Source organism: Vipera ursinii (assembly GCF_947247035.1).
Source record: "Vipera ursinii genome assembly, chromosome: 7".
Taxonomy (NCBI): domain Eukaryota; kingdom Metazoa; phylum Chordata; class Lepidosauria; order Squamata; family Viperidae; genus Vipera; species Vipera ursinii.
The window spans coordinates 24,060,916-24,088,571 of record NC_139521.1 but is presented as its reverse complement, the minus strand read 5'-3'; the positions used below and the strand labels follow the sequence as shown (position 1 = coordinate 24,088,571).

At 46.6% G+C, this 27,656-nt stretch overlaps 1 protein-coding gene across 1 annotated transcript; it reads right to left on the bottom strand.

The window, feature by feature from the left end:
• Positions 1-119: 119 nt before the first annotated feature.
• CLRN2 (clarin 2) lies at positions 120-27,233 on the bottom strand (the record flags this gene model as incomplete). The annotated part of the gene is made up of 3 exons (XM_083367440.1): positions 120-385; positions 14,187-14,366; positions 26,981-27,233. The coding sequence occupies 3 exons, from the start codon at positions 27,231-27,233 to the stop codon at positions 120-122; spliced, it is 699 nt and encodes a 232-aa protein (XP_083223566.1).
• Positions 27,234-27,656: the final 423 nt, after the last annotated feature.

Genomic DNA, 27,656 nt, shown 5'->3' with positions numbered 1-27,656 from the left:
GACAGCTGTCAGTGCGGCCGCGTAAAAGCGGCCTATGACAGCTGTCATTATGTTTTGAGTATATTGCATGATCAAAGGATCATGGAAGTTCAGAAGAGGGCAAATGGGAAACAAAGGACTTAGTACATGATATCTTCTGCTGTAACATTTCCTTCTTCTGTCTTTGTTTTCAGAGTTGGGAAGTGAATTGCGCTGAGGGCAACAATGACCAGATTCAGCCCATGGATTGTTGCACTTGCTACACAAAGCCAGAAAGAAGGCATATACTCTTCTTCCAGGATGAGAAACTGGAAGCCATTTTCCCGAAAATTGGCAATTTTTTCTGTAAGCTGATGCAGTTTGACAGCTGATACAAAAGCAGTCACAGCCAGCATGGTACATCCTCCTAGAAATAAATGTAAAAAAAAGTCATTTGTGCACATGCCCTACAGAGCAGATGACTCTCATTTCTAAGCTGATCCTGGAGTTGTTCTTGTTTGAGTTGTTGAGTAGTCAAAGATTGCACCTAACTCTTTAAGAGATGCCAAAACCACAGAAAGCAGGATGCTGATTCAAAATAAAGGAGCATACCTCATCCTATAAGCAGAGTTGTGTTTTTCATTTTTCCTTTGGGTTTTGGAGAAATTAAACTGTCCCTTTTGAACCAAGGGGGTTCAACGGTCATAAAGTATACTGCATTGAGGACCTGTATACTGCATGAGCCAGAAACGGGGCTGTGAAAATTTCTATAGACCTCACATCCTGGACATAAACTGTTTCAACTTCTTCCCTCAGGATGACGCTATAGGGCCGAGATGTCAAACACAAGGCTCGCGGGCCAGATCTGGCCCACGAAGTGGTTTCATGTGGCCCATGAAGCCATCCTGGAAACAGTGAGGGAATGGTCCCCGCTGCCTTGGCCCCGGCCCAGGCCAGCCAGGAGACAATGTACAATTTTGTGGTGCCCATCTATGCTAAAACGCATTCAGTCTTAGCTTCACAAGGCCATCTGGAAACTGCGAGGGACTGGCCCCTGGGTGCGTGCTGGGGAGGTGTCACCCTTTGTAAGGAATGAAGAAATACACCATTGCCTGGAAGTGGCCAGCACACAGCCCTCACCTACTTCACATATCTGGCTTCATGGGCTCTGGGGGAGAAGTTTCATCAGGCAGTGGTGCACTCTCCTCACAGTGCCGAGAGGCTGAGCCAGGCAGTTTGAATCCAAAAAGAAATGCGACGCCATCCAGCCACCAGCCTGCCCAATTTCAGCAGGCAGCGGGGCGCTCCTCACAGCACCAAGAGCTAAGCTGGGTGGCATGAATCTGATGAGAAGTGCAATGCTGCCTAACCCCCAGCCTGCCCAATTTCAGCAGGTATCAAGGTACAAAGCTGGTGAGCTTCACACTGCCCGGCTCAGCCTCTCGTCACTGTGAGGAGAGCACCCCGCTGCCTGCCAAAACCGGACAGGCTGGAGGCTGTGTGGCATCACGCTTCTTTTTGGATTCTCACCACCTGGCTCAGCCTCTTGGAGCTGTGAGGAAAGCGCCCTGCTGCCTGTCAAAATCGGACAGGCTGGGGGCTGGGCGGCATCATGCTTGTCTTCAGATTAGCACCGCTCGGCTCAGCCTCTCAGCGCTGTGAGCAGAGCACCCCACTGCCTGCCAAAACTGGACAGGCTGGGGGCTGTGTGGCATTGCGCTTCTTTTCTGATTCTCACCGCCTGGCTCAGCCTCTGGGTGCTGTGAGGAGAGCGCCCTGTTGTCTGTCAAAATTGGGCAGGCTGGTGGCTGGGTGGCATTGCACTTCTTTTTGGATTCATGCTGCCTGGCTCGGCCTCTAAGCACTGTGAGGAGAGTGCCTCGCTGCCTGCCGAAACCAGGCAGGCTGGGGGCTGGGTGGCATTGTGCAGGTAATGTCGACTCTCCCGCTGCTCATGGCATCCCCTCCCCCAGAGCCCACCAAGCCAGATATGTAAAGTAGGTGAGGTGAGTGTGCTGGCCACTTCCAGGTGATGGTGCATTTCTTCATTCCTCACAAAGGGTGACACCTCCCCAGTTGCGTTTCTTGCCTGTTTTTCTCCCTCCCTCATCTCAAATATTTTCCCGCTACTCTGTTCTTAGGAAGGAAGGAAGGAAGGAAGGAAGGAAGGAAGGAAGGAAGGAAGGATGGAAGGGAGGGAGGGAGGGGAGGGAGGGACTGAGGGAAGTCCTGCTTTAGTCCTGCCCTGCTGCCCTTTCACCATCCCACTCCTGCCCAGGCCCCCACAGGCACCCTTGACATGAACAATGTAGATCTGGCCCTGCCCACCCAGTAGGCCACACCCACTCCAGCCACACCTGTCCAGTAGGCCATGCCCTCCCTGGCCACTCCCACCCACCACCCCAAGGGAAACCACAATGCTGATGCGGCCCTCAATGAAATTGAGTTTGACACCCATGCTATAGGGCATTGCACACCAAAACAACTAGACACAAGGACAGTTCTCCCCCATGCCCTCACTCTGCAAAACAGCGGATCTGGCAGCCGAATCAGATGAATCGGATGAAGAGGTGCCTGGGTTCACAACAGAGTTTGCAGAATGCTCTGAGGAGCAAGAAGACTCAGAGCCAGACACAGAGCCAGGCCCATCTACTCACGCTCAGGGAGAGAGACAAATGTGTTGGTCTGAATTGAGTGAAGAGCAGGAACAGATGGGGCCTGTCCCATATGTGTGTATGCACAGAGAGGAGAGGCATGCAGGACAACAGAGGGTAGTAGGGCGGCTCTCCAGGAAAAATAAGAGACTCTTAAGAAGAGGAGAGATGTGGGAGTCACCAGTTGCTGCAGACAACAGTTCATGCTATGGTATCTTGTTCCTCTGTCTCAGGGGTCTTCAAACTTGGCCCTTTTATGACTTGTGGACTTCAACTCCCAACTCCTACCCATGCCCCCATATGCACCCTTGATGCGAACGACGTAGAGCTGGCCATGCCCACCCAGTAGGCCATATGCACTTTAGCCACGCCCACCCAGTAGGCCATGCCCACCCTAGCATACCCACTCGGCCCTTTGAGGGCAACGGCAATGCTGATGTGGCCCTCAATGAAATTGAGTTTGACACCCCTGATCTATGGCAACCACTACAGCCCATGCATCAAGGTAAGGGGAGCTGCCTTGTTAGCTGGCCACGGCCCCCTCTCTGGTTGATTCCTCAGCTGGTCGACTTCGAGGTCCAAGTCAGAATCATCTATGTGTTCGGTGTCCTCATGGTGGACCATTTCTAGGCTGTGCATGTTCTTGAAGGGCCGCAAAGCTTTAACGGCCCCTCCGCCAGCTTCATCGGCCATCACCTCCATCAAGGCATCTTGTAGTGAGAGGGTCTCCTTCGCGAAAAGCCTCTTCTGCAGATCGCAGTTGTGTAGGCTGCAGACTAGCCATTCCCTCAGTCTTTCCTCAAGGTCAGCAAAGTTACATAGTCGAGATGCCTGTTGGAGGGTGGCTATGAAATTGGTGGCGGACTCTTCCGGCTGTTGCTCCCACTGCTGAAATGCATGTCTCCATGCAATGATGGAGAGTCACGGCTCGAAGTGCTCTTTCAGCTTCTTTTTGAGATCCATGTAGGCAACCGACTAGCAAAGTAGGGGCCACTAGGTTCTCAGCAATGTCGAACGTGGCTGACCCACACACGCACAGGGAGTCGCGGCCTTCAAGCCGTCTTCGCTAACCTGGTTAGTGCAAAGGAAATTCTCAACGCAAGAGATGTAAGAACTCCACCTCTCAGGATGTGCCACGTCGAATTCTTCTAGTTTGCCGACCATGGCCATGGTGAGTTGTTTCTTGTTTTTGTCCTCGCAATGCCTTGTGCTGCTGCTGGCTTCTGTGCAGCCCTAGGATGGATCCTCAGGGCAGGGTGGTCTCCAGCATGGCTTGCTGGCAGACCAAGGGGGGGGGAATGTAGTTCCTGCCAGGGTCTGGTGCTGGCCTCACCCCCTAGTGAATTCTGGCTCTCTTCGTTAAGCAGCACATCCCACCTTCCTCACCACTGTTATATTTTCGGTTCGTTAGGCATTGAATGAGGCAGCATGGTGAAAACAGTGACAACAGTGACAACAGAAGCAGCCCTAATGGCTGCTGAATAGGTATATATACGGTTCACCTCTAGGCGGCAACTAATAGATTTAAAGTAACAATTCCCGCCCAAAACATAGTTAACAGCTTGGAGACAGGCAGTCTGGGTTGCAGCAACAAAAACTGTAAAGCAGACATGTCAAACACAAGGCCCGGGGGCCGGATCCGGCCCACGAAGTGGTTTCATGTGGCCCGCGAAGCCATCCTGGAAACAGTGAGGGAACGGCCCCCACTGCCTGGGCCCTGGCCCAGAGAGCCTCCTTCTGCCAGAGACCCTCAGATCTGTCACACTCCTGCCCAGGCCCCCATAGGCACCCTTGATGTGAATGATGTAGAGATGGCCACGCCCACCCAGTAGGCCATATGCACTCTAGCCACGCCCACCCAGTAGGCCACGCCCACCCTGGCCATACCCACCCAGCCCCTTGAGGGCAACCGCAGTGCTGATGTGGCCCTCAATGAAATTGAGTTTGACACCCCTGCTGTAAAGCAATCATTCACTTAAGTACAGCAATTAAGGTCACTACATTGTGCAACTGATTGCAGCAACTAAGGCCAATACGTTACATTGTTAAAATAAAAAGGGGTTTTTTCTACAAGTTCCTGCCTTGCTCATGCCTTGTTAACTGAAAAGGGGTTTTTCATCACGAGTAAGCTGTTAAGTAGCATTCGCGAAGGCTGGATTAGAACATAAATAACTAATTGCCACAACACTGTCAAACTACCTAGTAGGGCTGTATTACTATTATCCATCTCATCTTTCTTGTTACCTATTTCCTTATCTTCTTATGACTATAACTCTGTTCCTTGTATCTTATGATTTATACTGACCATTTATTTAGTATTCTAATTTGATTTATATTGATTGCTTATTTAGTATCCTATGGCTATCACTGAGTGCTGTATCTCATGATTTATGATGATGGTATTTTATGATTCTGATCATGATTTATCACTTGTTGCTTATACACTGAGAGCTTATGCATAGGAGACAAATTCCTTGTGTGTCCAATCTCACTTGGCCAAGAAATAATAGAAATAGAAAGCTGGAAGGAACCTTGGAGGTCTTCTAGCAGGAGAACTTATACCATTTCAGATAAGTGACTGTCTAGTCCAGTGGTGGCAAAGCTATGGCATGCGTGCGAGAGGGAGCACCCAGAGCCCTCTCTGTGGGCACACATGCCTTGCTCTTTGGCTAAGTTTTCTCAGGAAAAAGCCATTTCTCAAGCCCCTTCTTAGCCAAAACAAGCCTCTGTAGCAAGTACGCCTTGCTCTTTGGCTACGTTTTCTCAGGAAAAAGCCATTTCTCAAGCCCCTTCTTAGCCAAAACAAGCCTCTGGAGTGAGCACACTCGCTCCAGAGGCTTGTTTTCACACGATTGCTCAGAAGAGCAAGGCATGCTCACTCCGGAGGCTTGTTTTCGCTAGGAAGGGGCTTGAGAAATGGCTTTTTCCTGTGAAAACTTAGCCAAAGAGCTTGCAGTCTCTGCCAGATATCCATTGGGATAAAGTCTTTTAGGTCCTATAGAATGCTTCCAAACACAGCCAGTCCCTGCATTTGGAAGCGCTCTGTAGGTGCTGAAACATTTTTTATCCCAATGGAGAAGGCCAGATCTGGCAGAGATTGCAAGCTCCATATGCCTGGAATGGGGAGGCTTGAGAAACAAGGCCTTCTGCCAGATCTCCATTGCGATAAAAAAATGTTTCCGCACCTATGGAGCACTTCAAAATGCAGGGACTGGCTGCATTTGGAAGTGGTGTATAGGAACTAAAAGTCTTTATCCCAACAGAGATCTGGCAGAGACTGCAAGCTCCATATGCCTGGAATGGGGCACTTGAGAAACAGAGCGCTCCTTTCCGTGCAGTCACACAGGGTGCTTCAAAATACAGGGAATCCTGGCGTTTTGAATAGCCCCACCAGAGCACAAACACTCCACAATCCACAATGCCAAACCCTAACCTCTACCACAACCCAGGAAATCCACAATGCCAAATCTTAACCCCGATCCCAGGGCAACCACTTTCCTTCACTAACCTCCTTTCCATGTGCAGGGAAACAAAAGAAGTTTGTCAGACCAAAAAAAAAGATCAATCTGACCTTCCAACTTCTCGCCAAAAAAAAAATAATCTCTCAAAGTTGGAAGGCCTAATTGAACTTTTTTTTAACTGGTTAGTCCCACAAGCTTCTTTTGTTGCCCTGCACGCGGTGGCGGAGAACAGAGCTGGAAAGCAGGTTAGTGAAGGGAGGCTTTGGGGAAGCGAGGGGAGACAGGGAAGGGTCTGCTCTGGCTTCCGCTGCCTCACTTTGCCAGCATCAGGGCTCGGAGGCTTATTTTCACCAGGAAAAAGACATTTCCCAAGCCCCTTCATGGCAAAAACAGAACCAAAGTCTGCCTTGCTCTTATTGAGAGCAATCCTGTGAAAACAAGGATGACAACGGACAGCACAGTTAGATTTCAAAATGAAATCCTTAAAGTGTGGAATTCTCTGCCAAATAATTTTAAGTCAATGAAAGCACTTGGAATTGCTTTCCTTACTTTGTTTGGATCATCTTACTGTATGCTTGTGAGCAGCTGTTTTCAGCCTTGAATTATATCAAATCTGACACCATAAACAGAGTAACAGATGACCTGAGTGCTGCATGTGTTACTCTCAAACTTACCATGTATCAGCCAAGGTTAGACAAATGATCAGCATGCATAGAACAGCAAAAAATCACATTAATTGTTCAAAAGCTTGCCAAATGCAAACTTCTACCTTTCAATAAAAAGTTGTTTGTATTATTGAAAGCTTTGCTATTGTGTTTTTCTTTTAAGACAATAGGTGTTAATGTACAGGTGAAACTTGAAAAATTAGAATATCGTGCAAAAGTTCATTTATTTCAGTAATGCAACTTAAATGGGGAAACTAATATATGAGATAGACTCATTACATGCAAAGCAAGATAGTTCAAGCCGTGATTTGTCATAATTGTGATGGTTATGGCGTACAGCTCATGAAACCCCCAAATCCACAATCTCAGAAAATTAGAATATTGTGAAAAGGTGCAATATTCTAGGCTCAAAGTGTCCCACTCTAATCAGCTAATTAAGCCATAACACTTGCAAAGGGTTCCTGAGCCTTTCAATGGTCTCTCAGTGTGGTTCAGTAGGGACTGAACAATCATGGGGAAGACTGCTGACCTGAAAGTTGTGCAGAAAACCATCATTGATACCCTCCATAAGGAGGGAAAGCCTCAAAAGGTAATTGCAAAAAAAGTTGGATGTTCCCAAAGTGCTGTATCAAAGCACATTAATAGAAAGTTATGTGGAAGGGAAAAGTGTGGAAGAAAAAGGTGCACAAGCAGCAGGGATGACCACAGCCTGGAGAGGATTGTCAGGAAAAGGCCATTCAAAAGTGTTGGGGACCTTCACAAGGAGTGGACTAAGGCTGGGCTAAAGAAAAACAGACCTGGTCTGTTGCTCAGTGGTCCAAAGCCCTCTTTTCTGATGAGAGCAACTTTTGCATCTCATTTGGAAACCAAGGACCCAGAGTCTGGAGGAAGAATGGAGAGGCACACACTGCAAGGTGCTTGAAGTCCAGTGTGAAGTTTCCACAGTCTGTGTTGATTTGGGGAGCCATGTCATCTGCTGGTGTTGGTCCACTGTGCTTCATTAAGTCCAGGGTCAATGCAGCTGTCTACCAGGAGATTTTGGAGCACCTCATGCTTCCTTCCGCAGACGAGCTTTATGGGGATGTTGACTTCATTTTCCAGCAGGACGTGGCACCTGCCCACACTGCCAAAAGCACCAAAACCTGGTTCAATGACCGTGGGATTACTGTGCTTGATTGGCCAGCAAACTCGCCTGACCTGACTCGCATTGCCAAGAGAAAGATGAGAGACATGAGACCGAACAATGCAGAAGAGCTGAAGGCCGCTATTGAAGCATCCTGGTCTTCCATAACACCTCAGCAGTGCCACAGACTGATAGCTTCCATGCCATGCCACATTGAGGCAGTAATTGCTGCAAAAGGGGCCCAAACCAAGTACTGAGTACATATGCATCCTTACACTTTTCAGAGGTCCGATATTGTTCTATGTACACTCCTTGTTTTATTGATTGCATGTAATATTCTAATTTTCTGAGATTGTGGATTTGGGGGTTTCATGAGCTGTACGCCATAATCATCACAATTATGACAAATCACGGCTTGAACTATCTTGCTTTGCATGTAATGAATCTATCTCATATATTAGTTTCCCCTTTTAAGTTGCATTACTGGAATAAATGAACTTTTGCATGATATTCTAATTTTTCAAGTTTCACCTGTATATAGTGCAACTCCATCTTCTCTTTTTGTAGATCTGTTTCTTTTGAACAATTTGTATCCATCCATCAGTACATTCCAGCCATGGGTTTCATCCCACCAGGTTTCTGTAATGACAACTATGTCATACCTACCCTCGTTTACTATTGCTTCTAGTTCCCCAAGCTTTGAACCTAAATAATAAATAATAGAGAATTCTATATTCTATATAAATGTCTCTGGGACCAGAGGCTCATTTTGCTTTCAATGCCCAAAAAAGCCTGGCAAATTTCTCCAGTGGTGCATTGGCTTCCTTCCAAAAAGACATGAAACTCATAGATTTTACTCACTGGAGAGGCACAAACTAGCCAGTTGCACCTTAGATGCAGATATTCAGCTGTAAGTTGCTTTTATTTTCCTTACAGATAGTCCTTGATGTACAATGTATGTACACTTGGGATCAAAACTTCAATTGCTAAGCAATGCATTCATTAAATAAGTCATTAAATAAGTTATGACCTTTTTGCCATGGTTGTTAAGGAATTCACTATGGTTGTTAAGGAAATCCATGCTTAACATGAATTGACTTTATTTGTCAGTCTCCTGAGAAGGTCACTAATGGCAATCATGTGATCCTGAGACACTGCAACCATCATAAATACATGCCAGTTGCAAGTGCTTGAAATTTGATCACATGACTGTGGGGATACTGTGATGGTCATAAGTGTGAGGACCAGTGATATGTTATGCTTTTGCTTGCCTATTCCGCCCTTACCTAAATGAAAGCAAATATAAGCTCATTCAACTATACAGAAATCTCAGCTGAAAAAAATAAACAGTTCTATATCACTTTTATATCACTTTAAAACACTTGAATCGAACTGGGCTTCTTGATTACAGTAAAGCATTATGCTAAGCTTGGCTGATCCTCCCAAAGCTGCATGGAGCTGGGCCTGATTAGGACTTCCCATGTTGTAGGTTGCATTGAAAATTAAAATATATAATTGAAAAATGTTTGGAAAATTTAAAAAACTTTGAAAAAATATTTTAGCTTTAGTTTTTTTCAAAGATTATGCTGTGGTCAAGAAAACAACAGAAATAGAGATAACCATGAAACCATCAGCAGTTCAGCATGATTGAAGAGAGTCTTTATCTTTTTACGTACCTCCTAGCAGACCCTGTTATTTCAAAGGGCAAATGTAATCAAATTCTTTTCCATTTATCACTTATTAACAGGAAATATTTTAATGTGTTATAACTGTTGAAGTTTGCAGCTTGCCACCTCAAATTACACTCTAGAAAGTCATGTTATCTTATGAATTGCATCATGTAGATTTTACTGAGGATCCAATGTCACCACATCAAATACTTTGTGATTATTTTTCAGGAGTTCCTATTTTACCCTTCATGGATTACTGCCTTGTCGTGGCGAAGGGGCTTGCGTAATTCAATGAAGCTATGAGCTATGCTGTGCAGGGCCACCCAAGACGGAAAGGTCATAGCAGAGAGTTCTGACAAAATGTGATCCACTGGAGAAGGAAATGGCAAACCACTCCAGTGTCTTTGCCATGAAAACCCTATGGACAGTACCAAAAGTAAAACGATATGACGCTGGAAGATGAGCCCCTCAGGTCGGAAGGCGTCCAATATGCTACTGGGGAAGAGCAGAGGGCTAGTACTAGTAGCACCAGAAAGAATGAAGTGACTGGGCCAAAGCCGAAAGAACGCTCAGCTGTGGATATGTCTGGTGGTGAAAGGAAAGTCCGATGCTGTAAAGATTTTTTCTCCATAGGAACCTGGAATGTAAGATCCATGAATCAAGGAAAGCTGGACATGGTCAAACAAGAGATGACAAGACTAAACATCGACATCTTAGGTATCAGCGAACTAAAATGGACAGGAATGGGTGAATTTAATTCAGATGACCATCAGGTATACTACTGCGGGCAAGAATCCCTCAGAAGAAATGGACTAGCCTTCATAGTCAATAAAAAAGTAGGAAAAGCAATACTGGGATACAATCCTCAAAATGACAGAATGATCTCAGTTCGAATCCAAGGCAAACCATTCAATATCACAGTAGTCCAAGTCTATGCCCCAACCACTGGTGCTGAAGAGGATGAAATTGACCGGTTCTATGAAGCCCTACAGCATCTTATAGAACTAACACCCCAAAATGATGTCCGTATCGTCATGGGGGATTGGAATGCTAAAGTAGGAAGCCAAAAGATAACTGGAATAAAAGGCAAGTTTGACCTTGGAGTACAAAATGAAGCAGGGCACAGGCTGATAGAATTTTGTCAAGAGAATATGATGGTCATAGCAAACACTCTTTTCCAACAACCCAAGAGACGGCTTTACACATGGACATCACCAGACAGTCAACACAGAAATCAGATTGACTATATGCTCTGCAGCCAAAGATGGAGAAGCTCTATACAGTCAGTAAAAACAAGACCAGGAGCTGACTGTGGCTCAGACCATGAGCTTCTTGTTGCAAAGTTTAGGCTTAAATTAAAGAAAGTAGGGGAAAGCGCTAGGCCAGTCAGGTATGAATTAAATCATATCCCTGTTCAATATACAGTAGAGGTGACAAATATATTTAAGGAATTAGATCTGATGGACAGAATGCCTGAAGAACTATGGACAGAGGTTCGCAACATTGTACAACAGGTAGCAACCAAAACCATCCCAAAGAAAAAGAAATGCAAGAAAGCAAAATGGCTGTCTGAGGAAGCTTTGCAAATAGCTGAGGAAAGGAGGGAACCGAAAGGCAAGGGAGAAAAAGAAAGATATGCCCAATTAAATGCAGAATTCCAAAGAATAGCTAGAAGAGATAAGAATGCCTTCTTAAATGAACAGTGCAAAGAAATAGAAGAAAACAATAGAATAGGGAGGACTAGAGATCTCTTCAAGAAAATTGGAGAGATGAAGGGAACATTTCATGCAAAAATGGGCATGATAAAAGACCAAAATGGCAGGGACCTAACAGAGGCAGAAGAGATAAAGAAGTGGTGGCAAAATTACACAGAAGAACTATACAAGAATGAGCTTAATGTCCCTGATAATCACAATGAGGTGGTCACTGACCTCGAGCCAGACATCCTAGAATGTGAAGTGAAGTGGGCCTTAGGAAAGCTGAGCAACAACAAGCTAGTGGAGGTGTTAGTATTCCAGCTGAGCTATTCAAAATCTTAAAAGACGATGCAGTAAAAGTGCTACACTCAATTTGCCAGCAAATTTGGAAAACTCAACAGTGGCCACAGGATTGGAAAAGATCAGTTTACATTCCAATTCCAAAGAAAGGCAGTGCCAAAGAATGTTCAAACTATCGCACCATTGCACTCATTTCTCATGCTAGTAAAGTTATGCTTAAAATTCTACAAGCTAGACTCCAGCAGTATGTGGATCGAGAACTACCAGAAGTACAGGCAGGATTTCGAAGAGGCAGAGGAACTAGAGATCAAATTGCTAACATACGCTGGATCATGGAGAAAGCTAGAGAGTTCCAGAAAAACATCTACTTCTGCTTCATTGACTATGCTAAAGCCTTTGATTGTGTGGATCATAACAAACTGTGGCAAGTCCTTAAAGAGAGGGGCATACCAGACCATCTTATTTGTCTCTTGAGAAACCTATATGCGGGCCAAGAAGCAACAGTGAGAACTGGACACGGAACCACTGATTGGTTCAAAATTGGGAAAGGACTCCGGCAAGGATGTATACTGTCGCCTTGCCTATTTAACTTATATGCAGAGCACTGTTGTGATTCAGGGTCAGCCTGTGGGTTCGGCAGTTGGGTCAGACGACTCAGAGGAGGAGGAGGAGGGTGTTGAAGAGCTTGCTGAGGGGATTGGACAGCTTGATGAGAACCCCCAGCAAGGCCCCTCTCATCTGGTCACGATGCAGACCCAGCTGTGTGAGCCTGACAGCGTGGATGAAGATGACCCACAGCTGGCCCTGTTCAAGGACACCCGACGCAGGAGGCAGTCAGTCAGGAGTAAACAGAGGAAGGCTATGGGGCACCTAGGAAGGAGGCACAGAGAGGCCACGCCCTGAACTGTATTTAAGGGGAATGTGTGGGAGGGCTGGTTTGCTGAAGGCAACCGCTTGGATTGTTCCTGCTTCTTAGCTCGTGTTTTATGGTTGGTGTCTTGTCTTGCTCTGTTTTATGTGAATAAATTTGGCAGGCGTATTCCAGCCTCTTGCCGTTTGTAAAGGGGTTGTCCCTGCCTTCTCTGCAGGGCCGTTAGCAGGCTGGTACAGAATAAGCACATCATGAGAAAGCAAGGGCTAGATGAATCAAAAGTTGGAATTAAGATTGGCAGAAGAAACATCAACAACCTAAGATATGCAGATGATATCACTCTAATGGCAGAAAGTGAAGAGGAACTAAAGAGCCTCTTGTTGCGAGTGAAGAAAGAGAGTGCAAAACTTGGGTTGAAACTAAATATTAAGAAAACCAAGATCATGGCATCTGGCCCTCTCAATTCCTGGCAAATAGATGGGGAAGAAGTGGAGGTAGTGACAGATTTTATTTTCCTGGGCTCCAAGATCACTGCAGATGGGGACTGTAGCCAAGAAATTAAAAGACGCTTGCTTCTTGGGAGGAAAGCCATGGCAAATCTAGACAGCACACTAAAAAGCAGAGACATCACCCTGTCAACAAAAGTGCGTATAGTCAAGGCTATGGTCTTCCCAGTTGCAATGTATGGCAGTGAAAGCTGGACCATAAGAAAGGCTGAGCGCCAAAGAATTGAAGCCTTTGAACTATGGTGCTGGAGAAGACTCCTGCGAGTCCCTTGGACTGCAAGGCGATCAAACCGGTCAGTCCTAGAGGAGATCAATCCTGACTGCTCTTTAGAAGGCCAGATCCTGAAGCTAAAACTCAAATACTTTGGCCACCTAATGAGAAGGAAGGACTCACTGGAGAAGAGCCTAATGTTGGGAAAGATTGAGGGCAATAGAAGAATGGGACGACAGAGAATGAGGTGGCTGGATGGAGTCACTGAAGCAGTAGGCGTGAGCTTAAATGGACTCCAGAAGATGGTAGAGGACAGGAAGGCCTGGAGGAACATTGTCCATAGGGTCGCGATGGGTCGGACACGACTTCGCAACTAACAACAACAAGCATTTTTGCATCATCCAAACCTCCCAGCCATTTACAATCAAAGCCCTAAAATGTGTACAAGTATGCTAACAGTCACACTTAAAATGTAGTTAAATTACATTTAAATTCATGCTTGTATGACCTTTAAATATATAATCCTCAATGAGAGAAGCTTATAGTGGACCTGCAGTTGATGTGGAGTTTGCAAAGAGGACCACTGGTTTGAAAGAGGGGTCAAAGAGGCCATCTATGTCAAAATTGAACAGCCCTCTCTCAACAGAGGGGGAGGGATATGACATCATCTATCTACAACACAGTCCTTTCAACAGTTCCACACCCATTTGCAGGTAACCCTGAGGATATAGATAAACCTCCAGGTGGCATCAACAATTCACTAAAAGAAATTCTTCCATTCCCCACCATCCAATCAGAACTGAAGAAGCTTCTTGGATGATAAGCAAAACACCTTCAGAGAGAAAAAAGAAAGTCCAGTTACCTTGTGAAAAAGCACCTTTGGGACAACCATGACCTGGATGACTGAGAATCTCCAATTACAGTGTTGTGGCTGCCTTTTTCTGACCACATCTTGTGGACATCCCTGATGGCCAGAATTTGTGAACTGTAGAAGGAGACCTCAGACCCTCACATTACACTTTCCCACAATTTCTGGATTGTTGGTATGAAGAAAGAAGAGTTTACTATACCTGCTACCAAGTTCCACAAAGCTACTCCTGCAGGTCCTTGAATGGCCCGAAAAGGGACTTTTAGGAGGTTCAAGAAGCAGAATCCGCAGCTGACCAGAGCGAAGGAAGATGCCACCAACAAGGAGAGGATAATTGTCACGTGAAGCATCATGTTCACCTTTTTCACCAGGTGTGGAAACACTGACAAGGGAGGAAAAAGCAGAGTCCAGAAAGGTTGGAGAGGTAAATAAATCTCATAAACAAACAATATCACACTCAGAAAAGGGGGCAGCGATTCTCAGATTTTCCATTTGGAATCAGTGCATATATTTATTACTTTTGCCTGAAATCATGTGCACACCCATACACATTTGGCATCAGGGAACATAGAACATAAAATAATACTGTTGGAAGGGAACTTAGAGGTCTTCTAGTCCAACTCTTTGCTCAAGCAGAAGATCCTATACCATTCTGGACAAATGGTTACCCAGTCTCTTCTTGAAACCTGCAGTGATGTAGCACCAACAACTTCTGGAGGCAAGTCATTCTACTGATTAATTGTTCTCAAATCTCGGGAAATTTCTCCTTAGTTCCAGGTTGATCTCTCTTTGATAATCTTCTATCCTTTACTTCTTGTCTTGCCTTCAGATGCTTTGGAGAATAGGTTGTCCCCCTCTTTGTAACACTGTCTCAAAAATTAGAAGACTGCTATCATGTCATCCCTAGTCCTTCTCTTTGTTGGACTAGACCAGGGCTTTTCAACCAGTGGTACACAGCATCACTTTCCTCCCCCCCACCTCCCTCCCACTCCTTCCCAGCTCACTTGCTGCCAGAAAACATGCTGCTTGGCGGCGGCCTGCAGGAAACTATCAGGGTGCGTGAAGAGCGCAGGTGCAGAGCGAGGCCCTGCTCTCCCCTGGGACTCATTGTGCAGTAACCAGATTGAACTCTCTTGTGCGGGATCCGTGTCATCCTTCCCCCAGAAGCAAGCACAAGCCTGAAGCGGACACAGCCATCCACTCCTTTGGCAGGTAGGTGTTTGCGTCTGCTTGCGTCCATCTTCTTTTCCTCCCCCATGAGCTTGCAATACCCCTCATGGCCCTCACGTTGCCTCCCTCCCAGGGCTTGAGAGTTTTCCCCCTCTCCTCATCACGATGTGCCCAGCTTTTTGGAGGGGAAAGCAAAGCGGCCAGATGGCATGTGCCCTCCCCGAGGACTCATCCCGCAGCAGCAGGTAGGAATTGGGGCCCACGTTTCTCTTCCTGATGTGCACCAGGGTAGGCAAAGCCATCAGAACATGGGTGTGGAGGTAAAAATGCACCCGCCTGACTCCCTCCCTTCCACTGTTGGCGACTCCTTACAGCTGGCCCTGACCTCTGCCAACTGGAGGAGCTGGCTGTATGGAGTCGCCAGCTGATCAGTGGCCACGGATGTGGCCTCCTGGACACACGGTGTCGCGCCAACCTGCTGGGAGCTCTGGCAACTCTGTACAGCTGGCCCTGACCTCCGCAAGTGGAAAGTGAGGGAGATTGCCAGGAGCGTGAATCGGCGCATTTCTGCAACAGAAAGCAAGCTGAAACCAAGCGAGGGAGATTGCCAGGAGCGCAAATCTGCGTGTGCTCAGAAACACCAATCTTGCACTCCTGTGCATCCCAATTGCTTGCAGAAAGCTACTTGGGACAATAGTCCTTCTAAGCAAGGAACTAAGCTGTAAAAAAGCAGTATTATTGTTTCTGTAATTCCTGTCTTCGCTAATTATCTGTTTAGGTGCAGCCCTACCCCTATTTTAAAGGGGGAAAAAGGTGAATTAAAATCATAACCACACTGACATTCATTTCTGAGCATAGATAGATTGCTTTCCTCATCTACCAACCACTTGCCATGGCAGCTTGTCACTTGAGGAAAAAAGTAAGGTTCTCTTTTCAGATAGACAGTTCCTACATTCCCAGAGTCCCCAAAAATATTCTCTTAAAAAAAAGCAAGCACTTGCTCCATCCTACTGGATGCCTCCCTGAGAACACAAGCTTTGAAATATTGAAACACAGAACTTGACAGGAAGGTTTATGATAGTACAAGTCATCACCAATGATTTCAGTCAAAAAGTTATTGAGAATATTTACTGGCCTCATTTAAGAAGCAACCTCAAGCTCCCAGAGAAGGAAGGGAGGGAAGGGAGGGAGGAAGGGAGGGAGGGGAGGGGGGAGGGCACCCACTCCAGTCCCACCCCACTCCACCAGAGACCCATGGATTCCCCATACACAGACAACCTGCAACCTGAGTGATGAACTGCCACACACCCCCTCCCAGCCATTGACTTTGCTTGTCAAAAAGTTGCAAAAGGTGATCACAGGACTCTGGGACACTGTGACCATCATAAGTATGAATCAGTTGCCAAGCATCCAAATGTAAATCACATGACCCTGGGGATGCTGCAACAGTCATAAATGTGAAAAATGATCATAAGTCACTTTTTTCAGTGCTGTTGTAACTTCTAACAGTCACTAAGCGAATTATTGTAAGTCAAAGACTACCTGTACTTTATCATTTTTTTTTCATTTTTTTTTGGTCACGTTTTTGACACCTTGCTTGGCGAGTGGTGGTACTCGGAGAGTGCCTTATCCTAAAAGTGGTACAATGGGTGAAAAGGTTGAAAAGCCCTGCTTTTGTATCTTGGAGTTTCTTTATTATTTTCTTTTCTTTTTCCTTTCTCAGTCTATATGCTAGCCATCTTCCCGGCTTGTTAGTGTTTTTAAAAAAGTTCTGTTTGACCTGTTTAATATGTTGAGTCATTAATTCCATCTCAGCTAAATTTAATTTGTGCTTTATTATTTCCATTTGTTTCTTGAGTATTACTTTATCTGTAATACTGAGTTTAACCATTCAGCTGATCCAACTGTCTGAGGATGATGACTAGAATATGTTTCCTTCATGTCTAGTTTGGTAAAAATCATTCCTTTTGACAGGTGGGATAGCATATCCTTCATTAGTGGTAGAGGGTACAGATTGCATTCACTAATTGTGTTCAGATTTCTATAATCTATACAACAGCGGTAAGAACCAAAGTGGTTCTTCTTCTCCCTGAGTAGAACCGGGGCGGCCACTTTGGGTCTGGCAGGTTCGATAAAGCCTCTTTCTAAGTTTTTCTTTATGAATCTTTCCATTTCTGCCATTTCCCTTGGGCTCATGGCATACATCCTGGGTTTTGGGAGTTTTGCCCCAGGTTTGAATTCTATAGCGCAGTTTGTGGGGCAGTGGGGGGGGGAGCTCATCTGCCTGTTTCTCACTGAAAACTTCAACAATGTCCCTGTATTCCTCCGGTATCTCTGGTAACCCCTTGTCTTTCCCCACTGATGCTGTGTCCTCCCTCCGGGTTGGGGGGATGCTTTGGGGTTTTAAGCTTTTCTGCTCCCCCTTTGGGAAGTTGAGTTCTGCTGTCCTCCAGTTTATCCTGGGGTTCCATTTCTTCAGCCATTCCAGTCCTAAAATCATTGGGCATTCCATGCCTGGGGCCACTATAAACGTTATGTCTTCCTCATGAGACCCCAGGGATAAGTGAATTGGTAAAGTGGCTCGGGTAGCTGGTCCCCCCTGCTATTGATCCATCTAATTGACTAAAAGAGATTGGTTGTTTTAGTCTCCTCACTGGGATGCTCAATCTCTCCACCAGCATTGGTCTAATAAGGCAGCGGATGCAACCAGAGTCTATCAAAGCTTTTATTTCGACGGCTTCTGGTATAGAGGAAGCTGATATAGTCACTGTCTTAAGTATGGGTGGAAGGGGTCCACTTACCAATGGTTCTCCCTCTGAGCTGTCTTCTGAGGTGTCCACCATCCCTGCGGTGCAGGCCGGAGTCCAATCCCAGTTCTTGTCAGGAGTTGTGGACTCTACAGCCTCTGTCCCCTTCATGGAGGATTCTTTTGTGTTGTCTTAGGACTTCCCCAGCTTCTTGTAAGATGATGCCTCTGTTTTTCATGGAGGGGCTTTTGAGCAACATTCTGTGGCGCGGTGGCCCTCTCTCCCGCAGTTGAAACATCCCATTGATTTTTTGGCTGTGGCTGGTGGTTTTTCCCCCTCGCGTGTTTGCTTAGGTGGCAGGCGGCTCCATGGTTTTCCTCTGTGGTGTCTCTTCAGTAGGTCTATTTCTACTTTCTCTGCCAGGACATACCAGTCGTCAAGATGGAGTGGGTCTCCTCGAGGCAGGCAAGCATCATACAGGTTGTAGTTTAGACCGTCTTTGAAATGGCTAAGGAGGATATCTTCTGGCCAGTTCTGCTTGCTGGCGATGGTTCAGAATTCTTGGGTATATTCGGCCACCACTCACCTGCCCTTCCTCACCGTTTTGATTCTCTCCTGGGCCTTACAGTCAGCCAAAGGATCCTCGAACCACCACCTCAAGGATGACATGAATTGGTTGTAATCGTTGAGTTCAGGGGTGTTGGAGTCATGCAGGTTCACCACCCAGTCTGCAGCCGATCCGTCCAGGGCAGATTGCACAATTTGGATGCGGGTTTTGTCACTGGGGATATCCCATCCATATTCTTCCATATAGCTGAGGACTTGGGTTAGGAAAAATCCCAATCATGATGGCTCCCCCTTGAATTTTGCTTCCAGGGGCAGGAATCTTTGACTGGAGCATTGTCTGCACCGCAGACGATATCGCTCCTCATCCTGCTCCCCATCTCTGGTTCTGGGGTGGGTGGGTACTGCTGAGGCAGCGACTCCTGTTCCATTGGACGGCCCCGGGGTTTCAGGTGCTGGATCCCCTCCGTTACGTCTCCAGTTGTGGCCCCAGGCGCTGCCTCGGCTGCGGTCCTCAGCTTTCTCCTCTCTTAGTGAGCTAAGGGTTGCCTTCATCAGGTCGATAGCTCTTTCTAGAATCCGCTCCTCTTCATTGACGTGCAGGGAGCTCTCCATCTCTTACCTCCATTCCAGTTGATGGTTGCTCCGCCTCGGGGTCACTTCCCTGATGCCTTTTCCCACTCACTTTTCCTTCCAACGCCCATAGACCACCGGGGTTTTTGGTCGTGCTGCTCTACCACTTCTTCCCCGGGGGAATATGCCACTTCAGCTTCCCATCGTTTCTGGGATTTCATTCGGGAGGAAGACTCTCTCTCCGTGCAGCTTCCCTCCTCTCTTGCTTTGTCACCAGACATTGTATTTATTGCAAAGTCCCCCGGTAAGGTTTTCCCTTCCAGGTTGACTCTTATAGCAGATCCTGTATACTGTCAGGACCCACCCCAATCCACATCTTAGGAATTAAGAACTCTTAGAGCCAGGTTTGTCCAAAAAGAAGATTTTACTAGGATGTGATCGGCTGTGGAAATACAAGACAGGATCTGGCATTGTGTTACATTTTTATACTATATAAAGGATTCCCGTTTCAAACCCCCCCCCTCAACCCCATCTGGTCAGACTCACATCAATTAAACTTAGGTGTCAAACCCTTTCGTGGGAAAGGGGAATCTTCTCGTGCTTTATTGCTAATTGCCTTCTTCCTGTCAGTTTCAGATGGGGATACAAACCAGATCTCTTCTCCCTTCCTTCTCCTCCTTTGTTGTTCTAAGATCAAAGGGGTTTCCCTGGTCTTGGAATGCAGCCTCCGGCCAGGCTGAATAAACATCTTCACCTCCCCCCTCCCCGGAGAATGGCAGAATCCAGGGACGCACAATATTTTAAACATACATTTATGAATGTGATATAAATGGATTCTGGCAAAAGTAAAGTTTGCTGATTTTTGGTTGTTCTAAAATTTTGATATGTTGCCTCTTAATATGGGTTTCTTGAAGACAAATTATATCCATTTTTAATTTTTGTAACAGTGTAAAAATTTTCCTCCTTTTGGAGGGGGAGTTTAACCCATTGATATTTATTGATAAAAATCCCAATTTCTTCCATCTTTTTCTATTATATCTGGGTCTAAATCTTCTAGTCGATCTTATCTGTCTCTGATCTCTTGGTCTTGCACCATCTTCTGGATAAGAGTACATAGTTTTAGTTTCTTTGGTTTCTTCTCTTACTCTTTGATTGGTCTCACTTTGCACTTGCGCTTCGTCTTGTTTCTTGGGTTCTGAGTCATCTCTCTCCAGAAAGACTCTGTGGCTATCAAAGAATGCTTTAAGTGGTGTATCCAGTCTGCATCTTTTCGTATCCCAGTAAATTAAAATCCCTTCTGGAATCAACCATCTGAAGTTCAGTCTACAGAATTCCTTGGGTTTTGAATCGATGCAGAGGGCATCCATCCTGCAGAGTCAAAGCTGAAAGCAGCTGGCACCAAGCCCTAGGTCCAAGGGAGAGCTTCAAGCCTTCTTGTGCCTCCTAAACTTTTATCATTCATTCCTCCCTAACAAGGCTGCAGTGGCAGAGCTGCTACACCAGCTCTTAGAAAAAAATACTCAATGGCAGTGGACCAAGCTCCACGAAAGGAGTTTCCAGGCAGTCAAGGTGCTGTTGTCCTCGAACTCAGTGCTCATGCACTTTAATGAAAAGCTGCCAGTTTGGATCACGTGTAATGTATCCCCATATGGGGTTGGAGTTGTGCTGAGTGACTTATCGGCGGATGGGAGACAGTCACCCATCATGTATTACTCAAAGACCTTGTCCTCAGTGGAGCGCAATTACACACAAATTGACAAAGAGGCCTTGAAGTTCCATGACTATTTATATGGGAGGCAATTCACGGTCTTTACCGATCACAAGCCCTTGCTAGACTTGTTCACAACAAACAAGCAGACACCTCAAATTCTGTCGCCACAAATGTTGAAGTGGTCTATCTTCCTTTTGGCCTACGACTACAGGCTAGTTGACAAACCCGGCAAAGAAATGGGCCATGCAGACAGCTTTAGCAGATTGCCCTTGCCGCACATGGAGCCTGATCTGGCTCCAGCTGCACGCATTTTAGCAATACAATACTTGCCAGAGTTTCCCCTACATGTGGGAGACATTGCTGCAGAAACGGCAGCCGACAAAATCCTAAATCGCATGTTGGCTTGGATTCACACAGGATGGCTGGAAAATAGCGGGGGCCCTGAGTTCCAGAGATTTTTCAGTTGGAAAAATGAGCTTTTGGCTCACAAGGGGTGCATCCTTTGGGGTAGTAGGGTCATAGTCCCCAGCTCACTCAGGCTCACGGTTCTCCAGTCTCTGCATGAAGGCCATCCAGGCATTGTCCAGATGAAGGCACTGGCGAGGAGCTACCTCTGGTGGCCAGGGCTAGATAAAGCCATCGAGGCCCAAGTACATGGGTGTTACATGTGTCAACAGTCCAGGCCAGACATGCTGCAAGTCCCTGTCCACCGATGGGAAGAGACGCACACACTGTGGTCAAGAATCCACGTAGATTTTGTTGGGCCCTTTAAGGGACAGTTGTTTTTAATAGTGGTCAACAGCCACTCTAAAGGGTTGGAGGTGGTTCCAATTACCAATATGACTACTGCAAGGACCATGCAGGTGTTGCGGTCACTGTTTGCAATGCATGGGCTTCCAGACATTGTAGTCTCTGACAACGGAGCCCAGTTCACCGCATCAGAATTCCAGGCCTTTCTCATGGCCAACCTTATAAGGCACGCCACATTGGCTCCCTTTCACCCATCATCGAACGGGCAGGCAGAGTGGAGCGTTCGTACAACCAAAGAGTCCCTCAAACACATTACTACAGGGGACTGGCACCACAGGCTGGCCAATTCCTTGTTATGCCAGCATACAACACCTTGCACAGCTGCAGGCAAGAGCCCTGCAGAGCTTCGCTGGGGCAAGAGGCTAATAACCAAACTGGACAGACTACACCCTGATAGAGTAGCCTCTGACACGGCACGTCCGAAGGCACCTAGGAATTTACAGGTGGGGGACTGGGTTTGGACCCAGAACTATGGGCAAGGGAAGTTGTGGGTGGCAGCAAAAGTTGTCAAGGTATCAGGACCACTCTCCTACAAGATGGTCCTGGAAGATGGGTGAGTCATTCACAGACATATCAATCAGTTGCGCCGGCGACTAACAGAGAAGTCACTGGCTCAGGACTCCCAAGGGGAGCAGACCTGGAGTCCACAACCCCACACTCCAGCAGAGCAGTTCGTATGCTCTGAGACATTTTGTGCACAAGAGAACGGGGACAGGACCATAAAAGTGCTTCCCCTGACTGGGCCACAGGGGCCAGACAGTCATCCAACAACCAGTAGCCACCCTGCTGATGTTGCGGCACCTATAGACTTTGGGCTGGGTCAACTGGGACAGGCCAGCCAAAGGGACTCGAGTTATTTTGACTCCACCAAGCCGCAGAGCCTGGGTCTACCCAGCATGGCAGGTGAACCGGTAGACTGGGAGATTTTGGCAACCCCCCAATGCTCCGAATGAGCAAGAAGACCCCCCCCCAAGTACCTACAAGATTTTGTAACCAAATGAATGTGTGTACCATCCAGGGGGAAGGGGTGTAATGTATTGGCCTTTTTATATGCTGTATTAGCTTATGTTGGACTGCTTGCTAATTGTTTAGTTCAATTGCTAAGTGCTTAGTTCACATGTATGTTGCAACGGTTACTGGGCCAGCCTAGACTGGTTGTCTCCAGCTAGCTAAGTAGGTCTTTGGTTGGGAATCCATTGCTTTAAACCTATTGGTTGCTGCCTATCAGCCAACCATATAAATAGCTGCGCAGCAGCTCCTATGTTGCTTCTGCTATGTTCTGACCTTCAATAAAGCCTGTTGCTGTTTGAACCTTCCGTCTTGCTCAATGCCTGCAAAGAACCGGCTACACACAAAAATCAGTGGGGGACGCCTGATTTGCTTAATGACATGATTCACTTAACAGTTTGCCATATAGCCAGCTCATGGGCTGGAGTGATACATTCAGTCCAATCAATACCTTTTCCCATTTGTTCCTCACAAAAGAATGTCAGCTTTGAGAACTAACGACACCAAAATGTTCAGCTCTCTGAATTGCAATAATTGGTGAAACCTATCTGCTGCATGAGTTACCCAGAGTCAATTTGAGATCATACAAATTGACTGACTGACTGAATGTTCTGGGACTGAGTTGGAGAAAGTAGCTTGGGAGGTTGTCAGAGAGATATTCAGCCATAGTGGTGAATATCTATAGCTCAGGTATAGGATGAGGGTGAAAGTTCGTTCTCTGAGCTTCTGGACTGGTTTCCAAACATTTCATTACCAGGCTAGGTAACATCTTCAGTGACATTTAGGATCCCCTAAATGCTGCTGAAGATGTTACCTAGCCTGGTAATGAAATGTTCAGAAACCAATTCACAAGCTCGGAGAACAAACTTTCACCCAAGTATTCAGCCATCTACACAATTTCTGCAAAATCATTAACCTAGACTCTCTAGGTCAGGGGTTGGCGACCTGAAACAGTGAAAGAGCCACTCGGAACCGGTTCTGGCACACACACAAAAAAGTGGGAGCCGCAAAATGTGCGTGTGCATGCGTGCATGCATGCACATGCGCAAAACAAGCACCAGCTCTGCCCCCATTTCTTTCAAACACGAAGGCAGCAACTCTCCAAACAGGGCACCAGAGGTTTGGAGAGTTGCTGCCTTCGTCTGCATTTCTTTCATAAGCGGACAAAGGCAGCAGCTCTCCAAACCTCCGCCGCCCCATTCTCTCAATGGGACTTTTTTGCAGAACGGCAGAGGAGGACTGGGAGCTGCATGAGACGGCTTAAAGAGCTGCATGCGGCTCCAGAGCCGCAGGTTGCTGACCCGTGCTCTAGGTCCTAGAGGAAAGAAAAGAATTATGTGTAGTCTTTGCCTGCCATCTAGTAGTACTGTAGATTTCTGCAGCTATGGCATAAATGTTAAAGAGCTGGGTGCTGAGGCCAAACCTCTACAGGCTGCTTTAGAATGACATCATCTATCAGCAGCAGCAGTAACATCAGTATCAGTATCATCAGCATCATTTAAATTTATATGCTGCCCAACTCCCAGGAACTCTAATATTAATTCTTTTTAACTGCTCAGAATGTAATTACTAGAATATTTTCAAAAGAATATTCTGCAAGAGGAGGCATGGAGGATTTGCCCCAGCAAGCATGAAAGCAGAACTTTTTGTTTACAATTCTAAGTGCATTAGTCAATGTCGAGTCTTTCAAGTCAATTTCAAGAAAGTGAAAGGAAGTGGAGGTGGATTCTGATACCCTTCAAAGCAAGAATCATGCACAGGAGCCAGATGCAAAAGGGAGGTTCTCCATCAGACCTACCAGTCCCATTGTTTACCCTGGATCGTGCCACCCCACAGTTGGGTCTGAAAGTACCTCCAGGTTTCCAACCAAATTATTGGACAGGCTGAGGTTCACCTCAGGTAGACACCATCTCACCAGGCATCCATCCTTTTAGTTGTTTGTCTCACATGGAAAGTTTATTCACTCAACTTCTATGCTGAAGACTAGTTTTTAAAAAAAGCTGCACAGCCAGGCTCCAACAAGCATTCCTGATTTTTCTGGAGTGTTGGAGTATATGCTGTCATTTTAATTTTGTTCTTTTTTTATTTTAATTTTCTTCTTTTTGAATTTTTGTATATTGTGTATTCTTCCAAGCTCAAGTTGCACTTTCCTGGGCATAGTGTCAGAGTCCTTACCAGCCCTGGTTCCACAAATGATAAATGATGGTCAACAAGGTAACTGGCTAGGCAGGAACATTCTAACCAGTGTTTATTGATGGCAATTAACAGCAAATAAAGTCAGCACTGACTTGCCCCCAATGCCTTATATACAGGCAATCCCCTTAACTCCACCCCCCATCCAACCAGCCAGCATCCGGCATCCATCCCTAAAACCAGCATAGCTGGCCTTCGTCTCCCCCCTCCAGCGTTGTCTCCAGCAGTCCAGCATGCAGCCAGGAGCTGAGCAGCGGCCAGAGAGAGAGCAGTCAGCATACAGCCAGGAGCCTCAGCTGGTCGGAGGTCAGGCAGAGGGATTCCCAGGTAAAGGGGAATTCCCCTCCCTTTCCCTTCCCTAAAGTGGCAAGCCCACAGGGCTTGACAGGCGGCCCCTCTACCAGGGCTCCACCTGGAAAATAAGGAGACACATATGATTAATCACCCACTGTGGTGGATAGTTCAGCTACCCCCCGCCCCGGGCTTCCTGGGATACTGTCGGTGGAACCTCCTCACCAGTCGAGGAGCCTGAATGTCTGCGTCCCCCACCCATGAGGCCTCTGTGATAGGGTATTCCTTCCACCACACCAGGTACTGCAACCAAACCCTACCGATTTCAGCAGGCTGGAATGGAAGACCGGATGTATCTTCCCCAGGAACCAGGGTAGCTGTAGCCGAACAGCTACTGGGTTGATAATCTTTGTGATCCAGAATGGCCCTAGGTATTTTGGTCCCAGCTTTTTGCATGGCACCCTCAAGTGGAGGTACTTGGTTGAGAAATATACCATGTCCCCCACCCAAAAGGGTTTTTGGGATGTCCTTTTCTTGTCTGCCTGCACCTTTGTGGCCTCCTCTGCTCGTACTAAGGCCCTCTTCACATCCCCCCAAACCCCCCTAATGTGGACTACCCAGTCCTGGGGTTGACAAGGGGAGGGGTCCCGCTGCGAACACTCAGGGATTGGGACGAAGTCCAGACCATGTACCACCCAGAAGGGGGTAAAACCGGTACTGCTATGCACTGCATTATTGTATGCCACTTCTGGGAATGGTAACATGTCAGCCCAGTCGTTCTGCTGATAGTAGCACTGTAGATATCGCTCCACCACCACATTGGCCCGTTCTGCTACCCCGTTGGTACTGGGGTGGTATACCGAGCTGAGTTCCTGAGATTACCTGATGGAACGGACGAACTCACACCAGAAGCGGGCTGTAAATTGCACCCCCCAATGCAAGATTATCTGCCAGGGCACCCCGTGCAGGCGATATACCTGCGTGATGAACATCTTAGTGAGTTTCTGCACAGACGGTAACCCCTTACATGGTACAAAATGGGCCTGCTTGGAGAAAAGGTCGACTACCGTCCAAATCACTGTGTAACCACGGTTCTCCGGCAGCTCCACGACAAAGTCCATCATTATCTCTTCCCATGGTCAGGTTGGATCCAACACTTTCTGCAGCAGCCCTGGTGACCTCCTGGTACGAGGCTTTGCAGTGGCACACACAGGGCAGCCCCGTACATAGGCTTCAATATCCGTCTTCATCTGGAGCCACCAGAATTGGTGTCTCGCTAGGTGCAGGGTCTTGAGGAATCCAAAGTGTCCTGCCTGCTTTACATCATGGCATTTTTGCATAGAATAATAATTTAAGTACAGTTAACAAGATCTGGTTGGCAAAGATTTAGACCGCCAATAGAGGGTAGCAAAGACATGTTTTTGTGTCTCTTGGTTGCCCTCTAGTGGTCCCTTAGCCCCCAGGGCTGCCACTCTGGGTTTAATTGTTCAACCCCTACATTTTCCCCAAGCAAAATTATGTTGAAAAACAAAATTCCTTTTTCAATCCAAACTTATGAAGAAGAGAAGACAGAATGACAGAGTTGGAAAGGATTGTGGAGATTTCTAGTCCACACAAGTGCCCCTGACATTGAGCTGGCCATGCCCACCCAGTTGGCCATGCCCAGGCCAGCCACGCCCACCCAGTAGGCCATGCCCATCCAGCACCCGATGATAAATAAGTGGGGTTTGGGTTGCAGTTTGGGCACTCGGTCTCTAAAACGTTTGCCATCACAGTTCTAGTCCAACCCCCATCCCAAGCAGGAAAACTTCTGCTAAACAAAATTTTAGGGGTAAATAATGAGATGAATAATCACTAATAATCAAAGAACCTCACTTGAATATGTTTATTTGCAAATGCAGGAAAAACGGAAACAAAAGAGGTACTTACTTTTGAATCTGGAAGGACGGCTGCCAAGTCCACACTGTCGCATTTTGCGGCCCTCAAAGAGCCCATAGTAAATTTCTCCCATGAACTTGACTAACTCGGGGTCTGTGGCGTTGACCAGCTCAGCACCGGTTTTGCAAAGAATTTTCCCTGTCATCCATTTCTGGCTGCCCATGGCCACGAGGATCAGGATGAAAGAGGCAAAGCTCAACACAGCACTGAGAGCAAATAAAGCCTTTTGAAAGCAGCTGGGCATTCCTAACAGTTTTGGAATCATATGGCAAGGTTACACAGGAGGTCTCTTTCCGATCCACAGATTAAAGCATACTCTTTGCTTTTTTTCTTTTAAAAACACCCCCAAAAGATTATTTTTATCTGCAGTACTCCAGAGACAGCCAACAGGAGCCTGGTAATTCTGTAGGAAGTGAGTGCTTTTCGCTAAAAGGGCAATCCAGGATCTATTACGTGACTAATGTTTCATTGAAAGGGTCAATTTCCTCTCCAGTTTTAATTATTGAAGTGACATCCAGATCTAACCTGGAATGTATTTAGCTTCAGAGCCTGCTTCTAAGTCTCTTCTGGAGAAAGGAAGATGAATTTATTAGATTTTGGGACACCAAATGGTAGTTGCCTAGAATTCTGTTTCTTAAATATCATCCTGGCCATCTTGCTCAGACAA